The following is a 19,297-nucleotide window of genomic DNA, read 5'->3' as shown; positions in this document are numbered from 1 at the left end:
TAGTACATGAGTACTGGAGTGGGAACTGCTTTTCTTGTGCTGGGGCAGATGAAGACCCTGTATTACTGGAGATGCTGTGCAGCCATACAATACGTGCTGTGCAACCTGTGGCCGCAGGCACAAGCAGAGGATCTAAAACTTACTCCTGGTGCCCTCTGTTCCACCTGGTAAATCAGTGACTACTGCAGGCATAGCACCTGTCAGCAAGGGTTTAACTAGATCCACAAATATATTACCCATTACTACAGAGTCATTATGGTCTACCAATTGCATATTTAAGCATTGTTAAAATAGCAATAAAATATATTCAGATGATCAAGCAATAGTTATTGTCCATCTGGTGGAGAGCACGCAATGCAAAGCTTCCTAAACATATACTAAGAAAGAGGCCATTATATCTCCTGATTTCTCATGTGAAGAAAAGTGTGCGAGAAACATTGCACGTATACTAAAAAGCTGAGTTGTATAAAGAGCAGTTAAATCACAGAAACACTTAAAGCTATAAAATCCAACTACATTAGGAAAAGACTTAATTGCCTGGAGTGCTCTAGTTAGAAAGAAATGAAAAATCAAACATGTGCTAGGCCACCACACTTCTGATGCTCCTGGGCTCAGACCAGCTCAGTTTGCTTTGGGCTCCTTCACTGTCAACTGCGGCTTAAACTTCTGAACCTGTCATGTGCCAGTGCCTCAACACAGCCACCCCCTCATCAGATTTGTCTTCTGTGGGTGCGTTCAAACCTTTCCGCAACGATGCTCCCATGGGGAGAGCAAGCAGGTCGTCTCCTGTGAAGGTCACAGCTGAGAGGAGAGGCACCTCACAGAAACATCTCCCTGCCCTCATCCACTGTTCCCCAGTGCTGAGACAGGCACCAAGGGATTCACAGGTGGGATTTAGCACTGTGAGAAAGCAGTTCACTGGGCAGTGGATGGCAAGGAGGGCAGCATGGGGCTCTGTCCTGGTGGCAGGACAACCCACCTCTGCTCCGCAGCAGCATGAAAGTGAAGGCAGGGAGAAGGGAGAGGCTGTCGCTGCGGTGAGTAGCAGCCTCATGGATGGGGAGCTTTACAGGCATTGCAACTCCTCAAGAGGTGCTTAGTGTTGTGTGGGACTAGTTAGCTGAGGTAAGTGCACTTAAACAAGCGGTGGTCTTCTCTGTAACTGTGAATTCCAACTTTTTGATGTCCAGGATAAAAGCAGGATTAACGTTAGTTACTTCTTTTGGGAAATCCGTCTAGAAAAATGAAAGGGAAAGTTTCTTTCAAAGAAGATTTCTTTCTGGCTTTAGAAATTCTCTCTCTACGCTCACTGTGATATCCTTTTCTAACAATACCAATTGCGCTTTTTATTTATTTATTTATTTTACTTGTTGAGTGGATCCAAAGGACAGCTTTTCCAATGTTTGGCTATGGATAACCATAATGTTACAGACAGCTGCAGGTATATATAGTATTTTACAAACATTTATGTACAGTAGATGGATTGAGCAGTGTGATGCCAGTACATATCCTGTATGACTCATGCCACAAACTTTTATAACTTCTCCTCCTCATACAAATGGACATCTAGTAAAACTGTATTTGGAATAACCAAAGTCAAGCTTATCAACATATGTACTCCAAAGAAACTATTTTTTCCCGTCAATAAATAAGTGAAAAACTACAGTAGATTTTTCATTCAACATCTGTTTCATTCCTGCAAAGCACTTAAGCACATGCTTAACTTTAGTGACCAGTGCACATAAACAGGAGTTGAAGAGAGGAGACCATAAATACATGCTTAAATGCTTTACTGTAGAGCATGCAGACGTGCAGGGTCAAATCTATCCCATGTGTTGTTCCATTTTTGTGCACAATTTTGTCCCAGGCTATTTAAAGGGAGAATATATTTCCTTATTAGTACGCTAGATACATGTAGGCAGAAATACGGTTACAATTTCATAACCTAGAAACGGAGTTGAACTTCTAGCATTTATGTAGGATTGTAGAATAAATATCCTATAGCGGGGAGTCTAGCAAAATAGCCTATTTCTTTCTGCATAGCCTGCGGTACAGAGCACTAGCAGTTTCACAGCTGCCATTTTAGAGACAGCTTCTTCTGGCCTAATTAGCATTTATGGATCTTCAAGCAGCAATTAAAAAAAACTGCCTGGGTTTTATTGGTTTATAAATAATTCTAAGGCATGCTTTATTATTGTTTGTGGGACACCAGAGTGAAAAATGTGTACAGTTCAAATGCAAATATTGATCTAATTTCTTGCATTGTAGGATAATTAAGCTACAGAGAATATTTAAATAGATAAATAGTGAATCAGAATATTCCTTTGGTGGGAAAAGACATGTTTATGCTGATGCTGTCCCCACTTCTTAAAGGCTGTGCCTAAGAATGCGGTCTGTTTTCATATTTCAGCAATGATTGTTAAAGAAATGGTGTTTTATAGCAGGAAAGGGGCTACTGTCATGTAATGGGAACCAAGTTACTACAGGCATAAGGGAATATTGCACACATAAAATGTAACCAAGACTGTTAGACATATAAATTACTATAAAAATGAATTTTACTACCTTTCTCACAGTTATGATGCCAACTTGGTAATTAGGATCAGTGTTAATATCAAAGACATCCAGTCCATCTCCATCCACAAGGCTGTATTTCATCTCTGCATTAATGCCTTCATCCAGGTCTTTAGCAACCACGCGGCCCACAGTGGAGCTGACGGGAGCAGACTCCAGCACGCTCATCTGATAATGCTCTGGCACAAGCAGCAGAGAGGGACAGGGGAAAGGAAAGCAAGTTGTGAAAAGGAACCGAAAACTGCACAGCAGTTCAAAGAGTAGATTGGGGCAGGCCATGATACCGCCTAGTCTGCCAGGAATCTCTCCCACCTTTCTTGGAGCTGAAACAGCAGTGTGGTATTCTTTAAAAAGCCACAGCCAGACTGAATTGCTAGGGAACATTTTATTTAGGTGTTTGTCATATCAACAGGTTTATTCAAAGGGTTCTTTTCAAAACAGCAGTATACCTGAAAAAGGGAACTCTAGCTAAAAAAAAATAGGGCAATTAACACCAGTGCTGTTGCAGCCATGATATATAGCAGGGTATGAAAAAGAAAAATTAATAGGACAGGCATCTTTTATTAGATCAGCTTGCACAGCTGGAATAAACACACAAGTTCTGAGCACCACAAATCTTTCCTCAGGTCTGTCCAAACTTCTTTTTCAGCCCTGAACAATGCTTTGAGAGCTCAGAAGCTTGCCAGTTTTTTTCCAAATTTAACAGTTACTCTATTAAAATGTACTACGTCTCCCTACAAACCTTGTCTTGAGCACATTTGGTGCATCACTAATTTGCTTAGCAGCAAGCCTGGGGAAAGAAAGAAAGGCTATTTTAAAAATATGCTTTTTAAAAATATAAATGCCATATCTAAAAAACTTTCCTGCCATCATACTTCATGTCCAAACCTTCCTTGCTACACTCTGCCCAATTACTGAGTTTTACAAGGCAGAGTAATACCAAGGATAGGGTTTGATATATTCTCATTTTCCTTAATCAATACTTTGATATCAAACAGTTACAATTCATGCCATTTTCAAAAGAGGATTGGCAATGATATATTCAATAATTTGCTGTGAAGGGAGAAGAAAATTGGAGGTTGATGTTTCTTGCTGGTCTTAGTGGAGTGTTTTGTTTTAGCAATGCAACATGCAGAAACAGATGGAGAAGAATAGCAACAAAAAGAACTGCAGGAGGTTTTGTTTCTCAGCCAGATAAGAAAAACGGCAAAGCTAAAATTGCTTGAGATAGATCTATACTACCGAAAAATTGACTTTATTTAAAAATAAAAAAATTGTAGAATCTTTGAAAGCTTTAGTTCAAACAAATCTGAAATGTTTCTTTCCAATTTTTAAAAGTAATGTAGAATTATGTAGATAAATTTGATCTAAAATAATTTTACAAAAGAAAGCAAAATATTGAAAATCTTACTTTGAGACTAATTTCTGTAAATAAAAAGTAATGTTTCTGATAAGAGTGGAGGTGCCTTTCTTTCCATTGCATTAACTGTTGATGGCATATATTTTAGGGTTTAACTGTATATTGCCGAGTTTTAGATGTACTTTTACTGGAGAACAGTCTTCACAACAGCGTACTCTACGCTAACAGCACAGTGATCAGATGCTCCCCTGCAGTGGCCTGGCTGGAGTGGTGAATTAATTATCTTTCAACTTCCAGTGCTGCCACATGTCCCTGATATGATGGACATCTTTTTGGAGATAGGATGAGGAGAGAACTAGGGCAGAAATAGCAGCCAAAGGCAATGGCCATGAGCAGTCTAGGAACACAAAAGTTCTTTCCTTCTTCCTTTCCTTTCCTTCCTTTCCTTCCTTTCCTTCCTTCCTTCCTTCCTTCCTTCCTTCCTTCCTTCTTTTTTTCTTTTTCTCTTTCTTTCTCTCTTTCTTTCTTTCTTTCTTTCTTTCTTTCTTTCTTTCTTTTTTCTTTCTCTCTCTCTCTCTCTCTTTCTTTCTTTCTCCCCCCCCCGCTCCCTCCTCCCTTCTCTCTTTCTGTAAATTAATTTCCCTCCCCTTAAAAAAAGTGTTGCTTTTGATGATTTTGGCAGTTGGAAACCTTTTTTGAAAGACAAACTATTGAACGCTCTGTTTTGACATTTTCTGAAGGAAAGTTCCTTCTTTGATCTGAAATTCTGCTCATCGCCAGTTATCGCTATACTGATTTGGAAAATAGCTGTAACGAGAGCAAATAGCAGCTGTGCAGCTCAGCCACCCCTTTCTGCCCATCCTGACGTGGTGGATACTCACTCTGTGGAAATCTGGGTGGATTGTCATTGACATCAGAGAGGGTGATGTTGACTGTAGTTGTTCCAGCTAATCCTCCCAGCTGTCCACCCATATCCTTGGCCTGGATAATCACTTCGTAATATTCTTTTGCTTCTCTGTCCATGTTCATCAGAGCTGTCCTAATTAAGCCTGTGAGATTGAGAGGGGAAAGGGGTTTCGGGAAGAAAAGAAATGGCCATTATAGAGTGCACAAACAAGGCAGGGTGGTCTTGCTCCTGCATCGTACTCCCTACATAAAGAATGAGACCAGACTCTGCGTTCAGTCTCACCTTTGCTGGCACAGTAAAGTTCACCCAAATTAAATTTAGGTTAACAGAAGGTGTGAATTTTAAAGGAGCCCAGTTAAAGTGCATCAGCTGTGGGGCAGGCTGTCTGTTCAAAATTAAAAGGCTGCCTTCCAAGGGAGCTGGAAAAGTATTTCGGGAACAGAGTGCGCAGCACCGAGTTTCGGCCCTGCTCAGGCTGAAAACGTCCGCACAAAAGGTGGAAGCAACGTGATCAGTGAAAAGCTAGACCACGACGAGTTTCACAGGGCGCCCCTCCACACGCAGCACTGGAGGCAGGCCGAGGCAGGCCACGGGCCTTGCTCGCCTCCTAGGCCGGGGGCGATGGGATCGGAGTTTGCGGGGAGCTGGAAATGCCTCCCCTGTGCGAGCGAGAGGGCACGGGTGGCCGTCCCTTCGCTGAGGGGCGACACTTCTGCGACAGGCCGTGAGGTGGCAGCAACGCTTCTCCTACGGAGGCTGCCAGCAGCCGGCCCCGGGAACGGGACACTGCAGCGCTCAGGGGCCATGCCAGGCCGGGCAGGGGTGTAGGGGTGTCCCGCCACACGGCCGTGGTACGTGCTGGTGTCCCACCACACGGCTGTGGTATATATGGGTGTCCCAGCACCCGTCCCCCTCAGCCCCAGCACCTACCCTGTTCACGCATCTCAACATGCGCTGCTTGCACATCCAGACACTGCTGGCCTGAGTGATGTGTGTTTAGTCTTTATTTTTAGCAGATAGACAATGTATGGGTTTAATAAAAAAGCAGTAAAAAGATATTGCATTGGCAATTATCTCTGTATGTAAAAGGAAAGAAATAGCGACCAGAACTGAACAATTCACAGTGCACTATTTTATTCCTGCTACCTGGAGTCCTTAAGAGTCTCATTTTGCAAAGTTGAGCGACTCCAATGAAGTGCTGTAGCTCTCAATTCCCATGAATGTAAATAAGATATGAAAACGCATAGCACTTTGGAAAGTATTTTCTCCATAAACAAATACTTTGTAGGGAATTTCCACTCCTGGCTTGTCCTTAATACAGTACAAGCAAGATCTAAAAAAGACACTGGTGCCTGCATTTGGGGCCTCTTGTCCCTAGACAAAGGCCAGTTCAGCACACCTGCACTCAGAGCCACATCAGAGTCCCACACTCCCTCTTCTCCCACATCTAGGTCCATCCTCCTCTGAGAGGTTTGGCTTTTCTGGGAAAGCAGTGCAGATAAATGGCATTTTTTTAAAGGAAAATGTAGGTTCCTACAAGGTCCCCATCACCTGGATGCTTGGCCTCCCTATGTAATGTCTGGTGGAGGGGGATCATACTTCTCCAAGCAGGACACAGAGTAGTGGCCATGCAGAGCAGGGAGTCTCCTATGCTGCTGCACACAACTGGTCGGTAAAGGAATAATCCCGTCCTTTGGGGAGGGCTCAGATCCTCCAAAATTAGGTGCAGGTATCATTTCTTTCAGCAGACTGAGTGGGGCTCACTCTTGAAAAAATAGTAAAGAGCAGAGGCAATGTCCCTTCTTTTATATAACAGACAAATGGTTTCTTGGGATGAGGGAGACTCAGGTGCCTTTGCCTACTACACTTGAGGGGATTTAAATCCACATTTTTTTACCTTCTAGGGGAATATGATCACGGATAGGCCATAAAAGTACTCTGGGAAAAAGTAGGAGGAGAATCTCAGCCTGTCTTTAAAGTGATTTACATATACATTAATACGACACCTGTGAGGCTAGCAGCAGAATAAGAACAGGAACACTGTTCTTGAGCTAGTTTATGTTGGGAGGTGAACGATAAAGCCCCCAAGTGCTGCTAGCAGATGAATGTATTGAAATGGGTTACCCACCACCAGGTGCTTTGCTCACTAGCCGTCACTACAAAGGAATTGGTGATGATTTATGGACCAGTTCTGCTTTAGGAAAATGTGAGAGGGACAACTGCATTTTGTGGGTTAGTGAATGCTGCAAGTCGGTTTGGGAAACTCGATTTAAGTTCTGTGCCTGTGATGGGAGAACAGTTTCTGGATCACAACTGTATGCAGCCTAAATGGGTGCCTTGATGACTGCTAGTGAAGGCTGAGGCTGCCCTGAATGTGTCCTGAGATGCAGGACTAAGTGATTGGGAAATTTCTAAATGGATAAAGAGGACATTTTCTGGGTTAAATGGCAACCAAGTACATGATTTTGTACTTAGGGACCTATTTTCTGCCTAAATTGCACTCCAGTTGTTAAATCTATACTGGATCTGAAGCTCAGTATTGCCTCTGCTTTCTTAGAAATCATTCAACACTAACAAAAATTATGCCCTTATTTGTCTGTGTTTTATAACCTGATTCCAAAATGAACATTACTGTTTTGCTTATATGGCATAGGGCTGACTTGCCACATACAAGTTTATCTTTGGATAATGCACCTACTCCATAAACTGCTAACTTTCAGAAGTGGATTATGTAGTTTTTTTCCTTTTTTTTTTTTTTCCTTTTTCTTATTTTGTACCCTACGGCTCAGCAGTGACTATCATCTCATGATTTTCTGACCTTAGCACTACAGATGCCCTTTAGAAACTGTCAAAACCTGTCAGATTCCTCTTCTGGATACAATCCTTAGATATATAAAGAAAAAGAGTGAGAAAGCAAGTAAAGCAGAGAGGTTGTCTTGTAGATAAATTTAAGGTTATTAACAAGAACACCCTTAGGTAAAACTACTCCAGATAACTGCATCCTTCAACTTGTACTTTCCAGTTCTGGTTACCAACTAGATCTGTTGAAGTCATCATTGCAGTGATAAAAGCCAACAAGGATGTTTGCAGCATCGAACACACACAACTCCCTAACGAATGAATATGGTCATTCAGATGAACATATCACTGCAGAGAGCACATCCTTCTTCTGGGGTTCATTACAGCAGTCTTGTTCTAACCCTTTGAGTGCTGCCCTATGTTGGCTCCAAGCCATAGAAACATGTTTCTGTCGCCACAGTCATGGTGCACTGCTTTTTCTTTCTGCTTTAAATGTTTTCTTTCAGTTTTTACATTGGCTCATTCCCTGGTTAAATGATATACCTGTCCGAGAGTCCACCGAGAAATATGGTTGTCCTTGGAGAATACTGTACACTACTCTTGCACTGTTCCCATAGGTTGGGTCATCAGCATCTGTTGCTGTCACCTGGATAACAGAAGTGCCTGAAAAAATAAAACAACAAAACAAAACCAAACAAAACCGAACATGAGGTAAGACCTTGTGGGATAAAGAGCTATCTTGAAAAGTACACAGTTCAAAACAAATTGAAACATCTAACAAGCTTTCTAACATCTAACCAAGTTTCTCCATTTGATGCTGGAAGTGTTTGTCCTTATTGCTCATACTTGTATCTCATTAGCACTAGAGATTAATAGGCATAAATTCATCAAGCATCTTTAAGAAGATATAAAAGTGCAAGTACTCTATGTACCATAGTTGCAAAATTGCTGATCTAACAGTACTTTGTGGTGGTTTGCATACAGTGATTAGTAATGAACTATTTGCTTCTTTCCCCCCTTTTTTTTGCTTTAAAATGTTATTTAAAATCATTTCAAATAACATCTATAGCTATTCTGACATAAAACATGAATTGCCATGGATGCTGTAGGTTGACTAAAGGATGTAAATTGTCCACAAATATTGAGCACGAAGGGGTGGATGTCTCTCTGAGATAATCTCTCTGCAGCATTGCAGTTTACATTGCATGGACTAGAGATTATACCCTGCTTAAGTGCCTTGTGGACCCTGCATAGATTCATATACTTTTTTTTTTCCTTCAATTGGTTTTCAAGGTCTGCTTCCTCTAAAGCTAATAATGGCTTGTAGGTGATGTAATTCATCAAGAGCAACGAGAAGGTGAGACAACTGTTTGAAATATATGAGAGTTTTGACTCCTTAAAATGTCAGACAATGCCTTTATGAATGTATCTACTCTTCTACATAATGTTTTGTGTTAGAAACAAATCTAGTGTTACTATATACACATTGGAAAATAACCATGAATTCAAACTACTTGCTAATATTAACAAACGTTATTTCTGAATGGAGCTTTTGAATTTGATACTTGTCTCTAGCTTTATGTCAACATTATATTGAAGAATGAGAAGTTGAAGCATATCGGTAACTTCAGAACATGTGATTTATCTCATGATATCTCTGTAACGATGTCACTGGGACAGAAAGCAATATGCATCTCCAAAAGAAAGAAAAAAATCCAGGAAAAATAGTATTTTATGTGACTATTGGAATCATTATATAGTAACAGTGTAGGTAGGTAGGCTGCTATTTGCCTTCTGTCAGCACTGCAGTAACAGGACTGTCTTTGACATGATCCCGCTTTCTAAGAAAGTGCAGAGCAAATAGCACCAGATCTTTGGGATGCAGGCTTACAGGTTTAGAAGAAGCAAAGTTGCTAAAAATTGTTGTCATGTCTTTAGGATTTCAAGGGCTCCTGGACAGTATTTCGGCTCTCAGTATGACCTAGCATAGGTTTCTAGAATTGTGTTATTTTCTGGCTGGTAATGGACGTCTAATGGTCATTACTATTACTACCATCTGATGGCAGGGGAAAAGTGGCACTACATTACTGCAAGTTGTCTGAGGATGACATGTTCAAATTACACCCTTTTTCAGCTCTCCAGCTCCCTTTCACATATTTCCTTTTAGAGGTGCCCAGTGGATGGTGATGTAAAGCCTAGATTCCTTGTTCTGAGGCAGCCAGGCACCCCTGGGGAAGCTCTCCTGTCCTGCAGCTTTCACAAAGGGCAAAAGCTGAGTCCAAGGAGTCAGGGAACTGATGTTTTGGTGACCATCTCTAGTTTGGTTATAGGGGGACAAGACTCCACAAAATCTGTCTTACCCACAGGTGACATTTCTGGTACAGAGGCTACATATGGTCCATCCAGGAATTTGGGCTCATTGTCATTGATGTCTTGGATTTTGATGATGAACTCTGACTCCGGTTCCATTGGCCTGCCTGTTCTCCTGTCCAGCGCCTGTGCCCTCAGGGTGTACTGCGACCTTTCTTCCCGGTCCAGTCTCTGAATGGCATGAATGTCCCCTGTGGTATCATCGATTGTAAACACAATGCCTGCTCCCTCTCCCGAGAGGATGTATTTGATGGAACCATCTCCTCTATCCATGTCAGAGTGAAGCTGTGGAAAAGAACAGGACTCAATTAGACCGTGAGCGGGGAAAGCAGATGCTGAGAGACGCTAAGCACATGAGCGTCCTGAGCATTTTGGTCTCGCTGTTGGGACTCACAAGCTGGTTTTAATGAACTTGTTTTGCTGAAAGAGGAAATGCTTAGTAAAGTCTGTGTCACAGAGTTGCAATTAAAAACCCTCTCCTATCTTCCCATTTCTGTACCCACAGCTGTGCCAGAAGAAAAGAGAGATACCCAATGAGGAACAGGCTTGGTGCCCTTTTCAAATTTCACTCAGCAGAAGAATTGTCTTTTGCCCAGTTGCAGTGGCCATTGAGAAGGACTCAGTGCCAGGCTTGGGATAAGGGGAGGTCAGCAAAAATACAAACTGCTTGCTCATGTGACTTAAGAGAAGTCAGATATTCCACAGGTAGCATAACATTGGGCAAATGAGGTAACTCTGTTTGGGATCAAGGGGGAAGCAGTATGGAAGAGCTATTCAGCTACTGTCATGACTCAGAAATCTGAAAATGTCACATGAAAATTGTAGCAAGAAAAATTAAGCTGGACCATTACATCTTCAGGAAAGAATTATTATCAAACAGTATGTAAGGTAAGCAACAAGGAACATTTGATTGTGGCCATAGCAGGATATTCAGATGAAAGGCATCCCAGATATTCTAGGGAATTAGCAAATGGATTTATTGCATGACTGCTAATTAGTTCTGAGCAGCCACAGATTGCTGGGAATGCAATAGAACAGAGGAAAAGTAAATGCAGTTCTAATTATCATCTAAAACAGAGAAACAAATCATCCTGGGGACTACCATTCTGTTAGACACCTGGTTCCCTCTGAAATACTGGAATGACTATCAAAAGACAAACAAATCACTTAATTTCACTCACACTATGAGGCTGCTTAACAGTATGCTCTTGCTTCTGTGCTTTTGAGGAACAGAGCACAAAAGCCTGACCGATGCTCAGAGTATGATACTGGTTCAGTCCTAATGAGCAGGATGGTAATAGAACTGAGGAGCAAGAATGAAAATGAGATTTTAAAGAATGGCTCAGGTGTGAATACCGTTCTCAAATGAGATTATCATATTGGGAAATAAATAAGAAATAAATTATTATTATTATTAATAACCATAATAATAATGAAAAACACCCAGTCATCAAAGTGGCCTCACTTCAGTTAAGCACATTTTAAAATGCACACGAGCTAATTTTCTCAAGAGATGTGGTCAGAAATAAGTGTAAATAAGTATGTGTTTAATGCTTTGGTGAATTCAAAGGACATATGGGAACAATTGTGGAGGAAAAATCTTGGAATAATAAACTGGATATATGAACACAGGATTGGTGGGATTTGAAGAATGAATCCTGGTAGAAATGGAAAATTTATGTGGAAAAGCAGAAGTCAAACCACATGCATTTGGTTACAGGCTATTCTCTCAAGCAAGCACGAACAAATATCATCTGTGAGTTGAGACATGGAAACACAGACAGAGCTATACAAAACTTTATAATTGAGGAAGAAGTTCTGTGGAGATGTAGATAAATTGTATTATCAGACCTAAGCATTTCTAATGCTAGTGGACCAGCTTTTTAGCTGTTACAGGGCACATGATCCTATCAGCTTGAGAGAGACCATTTCCCCAGTGATGGGTCTGGCTGGAAGATGCTCATTCTCTGGCGGTTGTTTTCCTTACTTGCCTCTCAGTGCAGCACAATACTTACACAAAATTTGGGCCTTGAGCTGTTTTTAGGGTAAGTCTGAGGTGGGATCTATGGATTTTCTATGGCACTTGCCACCCTGGAGAGGGGGTCTGGACTTAGTGGCACATTGGCTCTTAAAGACTGATGTGATGACGATTGTTAAAGGCAGGTACCCATCTGCCACAGGAGAACTCCAAAGTGGCTGTAAGAGCTAAAGGTATGGATTGTGACAAGTGTCTTGTCAGGTAATTGATACTTCATTTCATCGCTTTTCTCCTGGTCTGCGTGGCTACTGCATCTGAGAAACATTAGTCCTTTGGAGGAATGCTGGCAGCTCTCAGGTGATGGATCAGCTAAATGCAGGAAGAGCAAGCCCAGAGAATATTGGCAAAAACAGCTAAATTTAGATGACTGCCATGTGTATTAATTCTTACATAGGCGCCAGAACTGCAAACTGGCATATCTTCAGGAAACAGCATTTTGTGATTAATTTAAAGAAAAACCTAGTGGTTGTCATTATTTACCCTAAGCACTCATAACTCAGAGATTATCATTGTTGTAGCTAGTAAACAAGATGCTTCCAGAAGGAGGACACTATTATAGCTTTTCAAATTGATTCAGAACCACTAAGCTACATCTTGGGCATTTATTTTAGTGCATCAGTGCGTCAGTGAGAGACTGCAGCTGCTCAGACAGATACAGATGTTAGACCTGACTGGGGAATTATAACTGGGCCTGATAGAAGAAAATGTGTTTTGGAACATCAACGAGTCTTCATTAAATTGGAAAAAGGAAAGAAAAAGTAAAAGGCAAAGGCAAAGAAAAGGCACAGGAAAAGAAAAATGAGAAGAGGAAGAGGAAGAGGAAGAGGAAGAGGAAGAGGAAGAGGAAGAGGAAGAGGAAGAGGAAGAGGAAGAGGAAGAGGAAGAGGAAGGGAGAAGAAAGGAAAAAGAAAGAAAAAAACAAGAAAAATAGAAAAAGAAAAAAAAAGAAAACGAAAACTAAAAAGAAAATGAAAACGAAAAAGAAAATGAAAAAGAAAAAGAAAAAGAAAAAGAAAAAGAAAAAGAAAAAGAAAAAGAAAAAGAAAAAGAAAAAGAAAAAGAAAAAGAAAAAGAAAAAGAAAAAGAAAAAGAAAAAGAAAAAGAAAAAGAAAAAGAAAAAGAAGAAAGAAAACATTTTAAAACAGCAGAAGGTGTTCTGGAAAGTTCAAAAGACTTAGAAGAAGATACTGAATAAAATAACGGGTTAAATTACACCTCTGTCCAAAGCCCTATTTGGACTGAATGCATTTGTGTAGGGAGCAAACAAGGAATGACCATGGCACACTAATAAGAACATGGGAATACAAGAAGATCTCTGTCTAACTGTGATTTGTTAAAAGCATTGGGTCTCAACCAAGTCTAGGCAATAAGAAATGTTGGCAATATTTTTGCAACTTCTCATATAGCCTGCTCTTTCTAGACAAAACAAAAAAGGATAAGAGTTAATAATTACAGACTGTAATAAATCAGAAAGAATTTGGTGTCTAACAGGATTGAAGCTCACACCGTTGCAATGACAAGCCCAATATCAGAACAGTACAGTTTTGAAGTGTATGTAGAAGTCACTGTACTGGAAAGGTGATCCAGTTTTAAGCTGGCTCTGTTTTATGGGTGGTACAATAAATTGTGCTGCCATGTGGCTGACACAGAAGTAGGAGGAATTCATTTGTACTTTCTCCTCTACATTAAAGAATGAACTATGGGAGGAATGAAAGAGATAAACCTTGAGAAATTGTTACCTGCGTCAACCCAAGCTGCTGCTTTTGATAAGGATAGTACAAAGATTAAGGAGGCTGTATCTGCACCTAAACGACATGTTTTTCTGGCAAAGAGCACGTGCAAGAGAGTGGTGCTTCCAGGGGCAGCTCAGGGAAGGACTCATGCAGATCCTCTAAACAGGCTGTGATTCTGTCCTTGACATGCTCTCCCATCTTTGCCTCCACAGAGGTAGCACCTGCAGGGGATTTTTGTGAGGATGCATGAGAGTATTTGGTTGATCTGGAGTGATAGTCTGTAGAAAGGATGCATTTTATTCACTCATTCAGCTGCTGTGGTTCAAATGCCTTGTTCCTTTGAAACAGGGCTAGAGAGTGTCTGGCACTGCAAAGTGGTGAAATCTGTCACCAATTCAATTACTGAAGCAGTTTGGGATGCTGGATAAATGTGGAAAATACCTGTTGAAGCACATGTGGGGGCTTTGGTTTCCCTAGTTCATCCTATTAGCCAATAATAGCCACCTATAAGAAAGCTGAAGTCTGGTATTTATCTGTTATGGGGAAACCTCTGAAGCTAAGATACTTTACGTTAGAATAATGAGCACTGGAGAAAGGCAAAAATTGTACTGACTTCACCTCAGGAAGTTTCCTTTCATTTCCCTGCCCGATAGATATTTTGCACCATGCCTCATAGGTACGTAGGAAAGAACATTTTTTACAGCAGACCTGAAAATTGTATTAGGCAAGCCTGGACCCAGGGTTCAAGTCAAAGTTATTTTTGGTTTGCTCCAGTATTGCGTAGCTAGCCAGAAACAGCCATACAAGAGCATCAGAGGAGCTACTCTCTTACGGGAAGCCTTCAGAGTATGAAATAAATATAACTGGATCAACGCTGTATGCTGTTTCCTTCTGACATGGGCTGGAGAAAGCAGACAGACAACAGCAAGGCCCAGCTAGCAGGACGTTGCAGGGTGCTGTGGGTGTTACGGGTTAGGGGAGGCTCTGCCTGTCCAGCAGGAGACTCAGGGTGGTTTCAAGGGCTGGTGCTTGCACTGAGGCTGTGGGCCTGAGGTCCTTCTGCATAGCTCCGCGCGAGCTATTTCTGAGCCTGCCTGGGGGGACTTGGGCTGAAAGATTTCTGTCCTGCCAGAACAATTAATTCAGCGCACAGCCTATTCCCTGCTGACCCCTTTCCTAAGGATCCCTAAGGAACAGGCAGCATGGATGCAGCAAGGATGATGGCCTGTGGTAGGCTGCAGCTTCTTCCGAGGCCTGCGCCTTCAGCTGCTTGGCGAGAGGGGAGGCCTTTCCCTCCCGGCAGCCACCACCCTTCAACACACCGCTCCCCTGGCTGCTCTGTGCCCAGCTTAGGGATGGGAGAGGATATCTGAGCCCCAAAGGCCCATTTTGGCAGCACGATTCCCTGGTGGTGGGTCTACATGGAGCAGACGTAGGAGGCCTACGGAGCAGCCAGCAGCTCACAAGTGTGTGGGGGTTAATTGGCCCTGTTAACCCTGAGAGATAATGAGCCCTTCTTGCCCCTGTGCCAACCCAGCTGTTGTGTAGGCCATCCTGGAGAGAGAGAGCTCACTCAGGGCGGCTTGGCCCTTTGTGTAGTGGACCTAGAGCATGAAGAGTCATCACTGCTTCCCCCAGTTCGTCAGAGCTCAGTGGGAGCAAGCTCAGGAGCACTGCTGTCTGCGCCAAGTTTTTGTGCTCCTAATGACACAAGTCTAAAGAAAAGATGATTTGGCTTCTTCCAGTACTTGCTGTAGCTAAAATTCAGCTCACAGTGTGAGTCTGGATTTGTTTCAGATGAAATTGAGTATGTGAAATAATATGTTTGGCCATTGTTCCAAAGCTGTGAATTGCATGAAAATAAATATTAATTTCTTTAATCAATAGAGATATCATGAGCAGAAAAGCTAGGTACAGAGATGAATGAAGACTGATGTGGTCTCATTTGATGGCAATCACTAATAATACCACTGCTATGAGAGGAAGGAAGGAGAGCACATCTTGCTGTCAGTCACACAGAATAAATCAGGAGGAGGTCCTCTGAAGCCAGTGGATTCATTTTGATTTATACTGGTGTGACTGAGGGCACAGTTTAGCTCTTTGTGGGTGTAAAACCATAAATACAAGTCCAAAATTGGCCTCTGGATTTGTAATACTTTTTTTTTTTTTTTTTTCCTTTCCCTGCAGATGGATAGCTTGGAAGGAAAAAAAGATCTGTGATCATATAAAAATAAGCAATGAAATCTGAAGGAATTGTTTTTTGACGTAATTTCTTAGTTCTTAATCTATAATATCTACCTATATTGTAGTCTGTGTTTATCATCTAGACATGTAAAATCATAACTGTGTTGTTCAAACACTTAACTACACTAACACTCTCCCTCCCACTTTTCCCACATTTGTCACCTCCGTTTTAACTAGACGCAAACGTAGTGCTGCCAATAAGTCTTTGAATAGTAGGTCAATATGTTAAACAGTTCAGAGTCTTTACAAATGTTGGGAAAGCAGAATAAGGAGGACGGATATAGTGAAGTAGACTGTGATGGCAGACACTACTAAGCCTGATTTCCATCAGCTTGTATCTCAAGGAGCTACAGAAAAGTGAATGCAAAGTACTACCAGGTAGATGGGGTAAGTTTAGCAATCCATTTTGCAAATATCTGTAGTGATGTATGGATTCTTAGTGTGTAAGGGATCTGAAAATTTGGCTCTGCCAATTGGATTTAATAAGCTGTCCTTCTATCTTTCTATATTTGGAGCAACTTCTCTGTAGTCCACAGAATTAACCTGGGGTCAAGCTGTGGTTAGCAAGGAGATATTCTGACCCTAGAGATCTTCAGAAAACAAAACCTGAAATGTCAGTTTTCATGAGATACTGGCTATTTCATTTGACTGTGAATTTCATCTTCCAGCTGACTTGATCACAGACAGAAGCATGATCACAAATGCTTCCTTTCTTTCCTAATCCTCCTATGTCAATATAACCTTGCTTTGTCTTGACATTGTAAGAGTCCCTGGAAAGATCACTGCAGATTTTCTAACACTACCTCAATTACAGCTGATGATGGTAACAGAAGATCTCTTTGAAATAGGCAAATATATTGACAGCACCTTTAAACAGAAATTCCTCACAACTGAAGGCGACACTGGTCAAAAGCTCTTGGGAGCTGAAGTGAAATTAATGTGGGTGGATTCACTGCCAGAAAGAAGGTAGAGACAAGGCACTTAGAGAAAATTCCCATGTCTGCAGGTACACAGAAGCATACACTGTGCTAGATATCCTCCTGGTGCAGCTCTTACCTTCCCAACGTACAGAGGGTCGGTTCCTGTGTACTCCTCCAGAACGAAGAACTGGTTCCACACCCAGCTCCTCTTCATACGCTGATGCAGCTTGTCTGACAGGTTGTCTTCTGGCCCTTCAGTGAGTGGCCTGGCACTTCCTGACAGCACAGTTGTAGTAAGGTCCATCAGTCCCCACAAATACAAGGAGACTCCAAGTCCAAGCAAGTTCTTTGCATTTCTCATTCTACCTGAAGTCCACATCTGTGTACTAGGGTTGACTTAGCAGTCAAAGCACAGTATCTTAGGTCCTGTGAGAAGAAAGTAGGTCCTTTTTGTAGTCCTTTGAAATGTCCAAGAGAGTTCCTGGTTCTGGGAACGACAGCCTCCTGTAAAGTTAAAGGAAATTCATAGGAGGATGTTTTTTTCCCCAAGGAAAAAAGAGTTTCCTCGATAGGCAAATGTGCTATAAAATATTTAATCTTCAATATAAAAATATAATAACAGGATGCACAAATTCCGAAGCTAGGAATACTATTACCATATAAGCTGCAGAACTGGAACCTCAGATACAAGAATTGCCAGGGCTTAGTCAATAAGTAAGAGCGCTCTACTTTGCTAACTTAGCTGTAGTGTTGCTTTATAGTATTGATTGGCATGAGTTAAGTGCGTACTCTTTAGAAATATTTATGACCAGAAGTCATTAGAGAATATTTAAAAACTGTTCACTCTGGAAATTTATAATAGCTAGTGAACACTTTTTGGCAACTGGCTTTTTCTTTTTGTTTAGAAACCAGGGCATTGTCATTACACACACGTGCACGCAAACATGTCTACTTAAATACACATATTGCTACATTGCAAACCTTGAATTTCATTTCCAGCAGCTGCAAGTTATTTCTGTTTTTAATTATTCTTTAAACCTCCCCTGTTTCTTGAATTCAGTTTTCACACTCTGCTGCCTCCTCTCTGAGGAGCTGATTGCTGCTACAAATCCAACATTTCTGGAATTTGAATGGTCAGTTAATCATTTTATAACCCACAAAAGGTTTCAGAGTGCTGACGGTCACATGCTATTGTGTGATATGTCCAACCAAGTCAAGCTAACACATTTTTCCTCCGCAAGCCTGAAAGACCTGTTTAGGCTGAGGAATGCTGACCTCTATCAGAGGACACTTTCTCATCAGTCTAGGATCTTTTGTTGTCATGAAGTCACATTAGTTGGTGACCTCACTCCAGGCTATGGATTGGAGCAACCCTTTCCTTCACCATTTTCCTGGGTTTAATGATGTGATGCTGCACTCAAGCTACTCTGCCAAAACACTCCATACATCCTCTGTGGGCCCAGTGTTTTTGCTCGGCTCTCAATTCTCTTCGAGACAAATGGACTCATTAGGAAAGGCATATTGGGCTCTGAGGCTTAAGCGAGTAGTATAATTTCATTTTACTGCCATTCTATAGTTAAGTCTTTAGGCTTAATTAATTGTTTTATCCTGTGGAAATAAAAAGCAGTAGAAGACATCTGTCAAATATTCCTAATTGAAATTCATGAAAGATTTCAGAATCTTAAAAAGTATTTTAAACATTTGCACAATAATATTTTGAAGTGAAGACTGAGACAGTACAATGCTCTCAACAGAGAAGAAGAGAGTGTTAGAAAATCCCCCAGCATCCAAGCTGATATAACTGGAGGCCTGGGACCCTTAGAAATCTACTGAAACAGCAATTCAGAATTTAATTCAGAAGTTCACTGAAGTCTGAAAAAGGCAGCTTAAGTCTGGAGTAAACGTCCACAAGGGAAGTAAACCCAAAATAACTATCTTAGACTGATTTCTGTACACAACCATGTTTCCAAGTATGAAGTCCAGAAGGAATATGATTACACAGTGCTGCTAGTAGTGAAGCATAAAAAACAACTAGCATGCTCTTATCTTGAAAAGTTTAAAACTTAAGGTTAGGCACAAGAAAGAAAGGACAAACTACGACCACAACCACAGAACACGGTAGATCTCTCCTAAGCACAGCAATTTACAGAACTGCTAGTTCTTTAGATATGGGCTACATAATATGCTAGGGTTTATTGTCTGAAAAGCCAAAGAATGTGGATTTATCTAAGCAGTACAGGCCTAGAAGGACAACCGTAATCTCTGTGTGTCTGTCACTTCATGAAGAAGCTGGCAGTTCTGTGAGAGAGACAGGGACAAGGCTCAGCTTGCTGGTGCCCACCATCCAAGGAG

At 41.4% G+C, this 19,297-nt stretch overlaps 2 protein-coding genes across 5 annotated transcripts in view; both read right to left on the bottom strand.

Annotated features, from left to right (window-relative positions):
- Window positions 1-19,297, bottom strand: part of CDH20 (cadherin 20) — a 341,808-nt gene that overhangs the window by 20,560 nt on the left and 301,951 nt on the right. For all 4 annotated transcript variants that reach the window (XM_080579278.1, XM_080579280.1, XM_080579281.1 and 1 more), the window contains 5 exons: window positions 17,082-17,449; window positions 10,001-10,295; window positions 8,184-8,303; window positions 4,816-4,983; window positions 2,566-2,753 (listed from right to left, as the gene is read on the bottom strand). In XM_080579278.1, the coding sequence (XP_080435404.1) occupies window positions 2,566-2,753; window positions 4,816-4,983; window positions 8,184-8,303; window positions 10,001-10,295; window positions 17,082-17,324 (1,014 nt within the window). In that variant the 5' untranslated portion in view covers window positions 17,325-17,449. The remainder of the gene's footprint in view (window positions 1-2,565; window positions 2,754-4,815; window positions 4,984-8,183; window positions 8,304-10,000; window positions 10,296-17,081; window positions 17,450-19,297) is intronic.
- The window catches only part of LOC308190706 (uncharacterized protein), a gene marked incomplete at its 5' end in the record, with an annotated part of 341,409 nt that overhangs the window by 245,969 nt on the left and 76,143 nt on the right, over window positions 1-19,297 (bottom strand). The gene's annotated exons all lie outside the window — the stretch shown is intronic.

This window comes from Anser brachyrhynchus (genome assembly GCF_964034855.1).
Source record: "Anser brachyrhynchus genome assembly, chromosome: 2".
Taxonomy (NCBI): Eukaryota; Metazoa; Chordata; class Aves; order Anseriformes; family Anatidae; genus Anser; species Anser brachyrhynchus.
This window is presented reverse-complemented; position numbering and strand designations above follow the sequence as displayed.